Source organism: Vollenhovia emeryi, unplaced genomic scaffold, assembly GCF_000949405.1.
Source record: "Vollenhovia emeryi isolate VEMERY1.0 unplaced genomic scaffold, V.emery_V1.0 DF943887.1, whole genome shotgun sequence".
In the NCBI taxonomy this organism is placed as follows: domain Eukaryota; kingdom Metazoa; phylum Arthropoda; class Insecta; order Hymenoptera; family Formicidae; genus Vollenhovia; species Vollenhovia emeryi.
This window is the reverse complement of record NW_011962479.1, coordinates 1-2,800: the sequence shown is the minus strand read 5'-3', so window position 1 is coordinate 2,800 and position 2,800 is coordinate 1. Positions and strand designations below refer to the sequence as shown.

The 2,800-nt window shown below is 45.7% G+C and overlaps 1 protein-coding gene across 1 annotated transcript; it reads left to right on the top strand.

Moving 5' to 3' along the window:
* Positions 1-54: 54 nt before the first annotated feature.
* LOC105564619 lies at positions 55-790 on the top strand (the record flags this gene model as incomplete). The annotated part of the gene is made up of 1 exon (XM_012017128.1): positions 55-790. A coding segment is annotated over one exon (736 nt), but the record flags the coding sequence as incomplete, so codon positions are not given.
* Between the last annotated feature and the right edge of the window lie 2,010 nt (positions 791-2,800).

Sequence of the window (2,800 nt, the reverse complement as noted above, 5' to 3'; positions counted from 1 at the left end):
CACTCATAAAGACGAATTCACTAACGTACAGGAAAGATTTTATTCACTCGCAAGTAAAGTGGAAGAAATAGTAAGTTCCACCGTTTCGACCGCGAGTACCGGTGTCACTATTAGCGCGTCGCAACCCAGCGGTTCTGAGACCACGGCGATCGTAAAACGGCGAGTAAAATTGCCGGAAGCGTCTCTACCGAAATTTGACGGCCAATACGAGAATTGGCTGTCCTTCAAAAATACTTTTATCGTTATGATCGATTCACAAACAGACTTGAGCGAGGTACAAAAATTGCAATACTTAAAATCGGCGTTAACGGGCGAGGCAGCTAATAAATTAAAGATTCTATCGATCGAAGGCTCAAATTATCAAAAGGCATGGGAACTGTTGAAACGCTCGTACGAAGTAAAGCGGATATTAATTTCACGCCACCTTTCGTTGCTCTTAAACACACCCGTTTTAGAAAAGGAGACAACCGACGGCTTGTCCAAGCTTGCCGATGACACGCAGCAACATGTAGCATCGTTAACCGCGTTAGGAGTTAACGTGGGGTCCGAGATACTTGTAAACGTACTAGAAAGCAAATTACCTAGGAGCGTAGCGGAGAAATGGGAGAAATCTCTGGATCGGGACGAATTTCCGAAGATCGACGATTTATACGAATTTTTATATAGAACCGCAGTTCGTATATCTAAGCGTGTTCGCGCAGGAACGACCAGACAAGCCGAGGACAGATCGACACCTCCCGGGAAAAAGGCGCGAATATCCAACAAGGCATTTGTGGTTAATTGCGAATAATTGCCCAGCGTGTAAAAATAAGCAACATCCGTTATTTAAGTGTGACAATTTCAAGCAATTATCTGTGCCGAAGCGCATCGAATGCGTGAAAAACGCGATGCTTTGTTATAACTGCTTACGTTCACATCGTGGTAAACCTTGCAATTATTCACACTGTACCATTTCCCAAAGGCGACATAATACGCTTTTACATCTTGAGAAAACCCAAGTCGCATCCACGACAACGGACGCGACGGTCGTCAAGGAGAAACAAGGCGCATGACGTATAAAGGGGGGTGGTCACGCAACGACGTGTCTCGCAGCGATCACACCCATTTTCACACCACAATTGATGACCACCGCGACGATATTTATTCGGGATCGTGAACTCAAGTTAATTAAGTGTCGCGCCTTGTTGGATACATGTGCTACCGCCAATTTCATTTCCGAGGGTCTCGCGAGACGTCTAAGGCTCCCTATAACTACATGCGCATTGCCAGTCGGTGCAATCAATTCAATGAACACGATTTCAAAAGGTGTCATTCGAATCACTATTCAATCGCTACACAGTGAGTTCCGCAAGGACTTGCAATGTTTGACAATCCCTGTAACATCAGACTTAGTTCCGTCGGAAATTTTCCCGCGAGATTCCATCACAATACCGTCCAATATAAAATTAGCTGATCTAGAGTTTCATTTGCCGCGTCCTGTTGATTTGCTGATTGGTGCGGGGGCGACATTGTCATTATTCTCCATAGGCCAGATCAATTTATCTGTAACGATACGTTTCCCGCTCTTCCCGGTTCTGGTCTCCGGATTGTCGGACGGGATTCCGCAATCCGCTTGTGCTTCGCGTAACTATCAGACGCGCGGTTCTACTTAATCGGTCGGAAGAGCGAGTGTCGTTCGGTCGGTGTTTTGATGTGCTGTGTAACGGGAAAAGGGATCCTCCGTTCCTCCTATTTGCCGAATATGCTCAGCTCCAGGGCCGTCGGGAGGAAAGGAGGACAAGATCTTAATTACTTAGTGAAGGCAATCGCTTGGGGGAATCGGAAAATAAGTCGGACAGGTGTTTAAAGGTGAAATAAACGTGAACTAGGTTTATTCAGGAACGAATACAAAGGATTTCGTGGTGATTACAATGGATCCGCCCTAGAGTGAAAATATAAAGGAAAGAAAAAGGATTAATATTACAGTGAGTCCGCCCTGTGATTAAATACAGAGAAAAACAGGATATGGTTAGTCGGAATCAATCGGAATACGGAAAATAATAATTACAATATGGATCTTGATCGGAGTACGAAAGTAAGTGAATACAGTACGGATTTACTACAAAGTACGGACAGTACGGAATCGATCCGGAATATAATAAGTACCTTACGGATTTATAACGGAATACGGAAATTAATGGATACAATACGGAGTTTTGATCGGAACACGGAAATAAACAGTACAATCGAATCGGAGTACGGAGATAATGGATAAAATACGGAATTACGCGGAAACAATAAGTACGGTACGGATTGTAACGGAGTCTGGACAATTCAAAGTATAATACGGATCTAAATCGGAGCACGGAAAATATGGAATTACACTGGTAACTGGAAACAGTCAGACAGGATGACTGCACGGACCCCTTTACTCTGCAAGGGAAGAAATAATACGGAATTAATACTACGGAGCTTACTATTAGAGCTAACGGAGAATATTATTTCCCACCCGAATATTACCCCCCTGAATGCTATACCGGTCAGGAAACAGGAAAAGGAATCGGGTCAGGACAGGATCACGCCCGAGCGGCGCCTCGTGATGCGTGAGTTTGCAGTAGGAATTGTACACCGAGGAGCACCCCGTTAGGTGTACGCTACTGCGGGATTACTCTGCCCCCCGAATCACGGCGGTACCCGTGCCTTCGGGGAAAACGGAGTCGGGACGGAACAGGAGACCGGTGCGGAGAAATTGTAGCATGTGTACGCCGAGGAGCACCCCGTTAGGCGTACGCTACTGAGGGACGGGGCCCACAACGGAGAA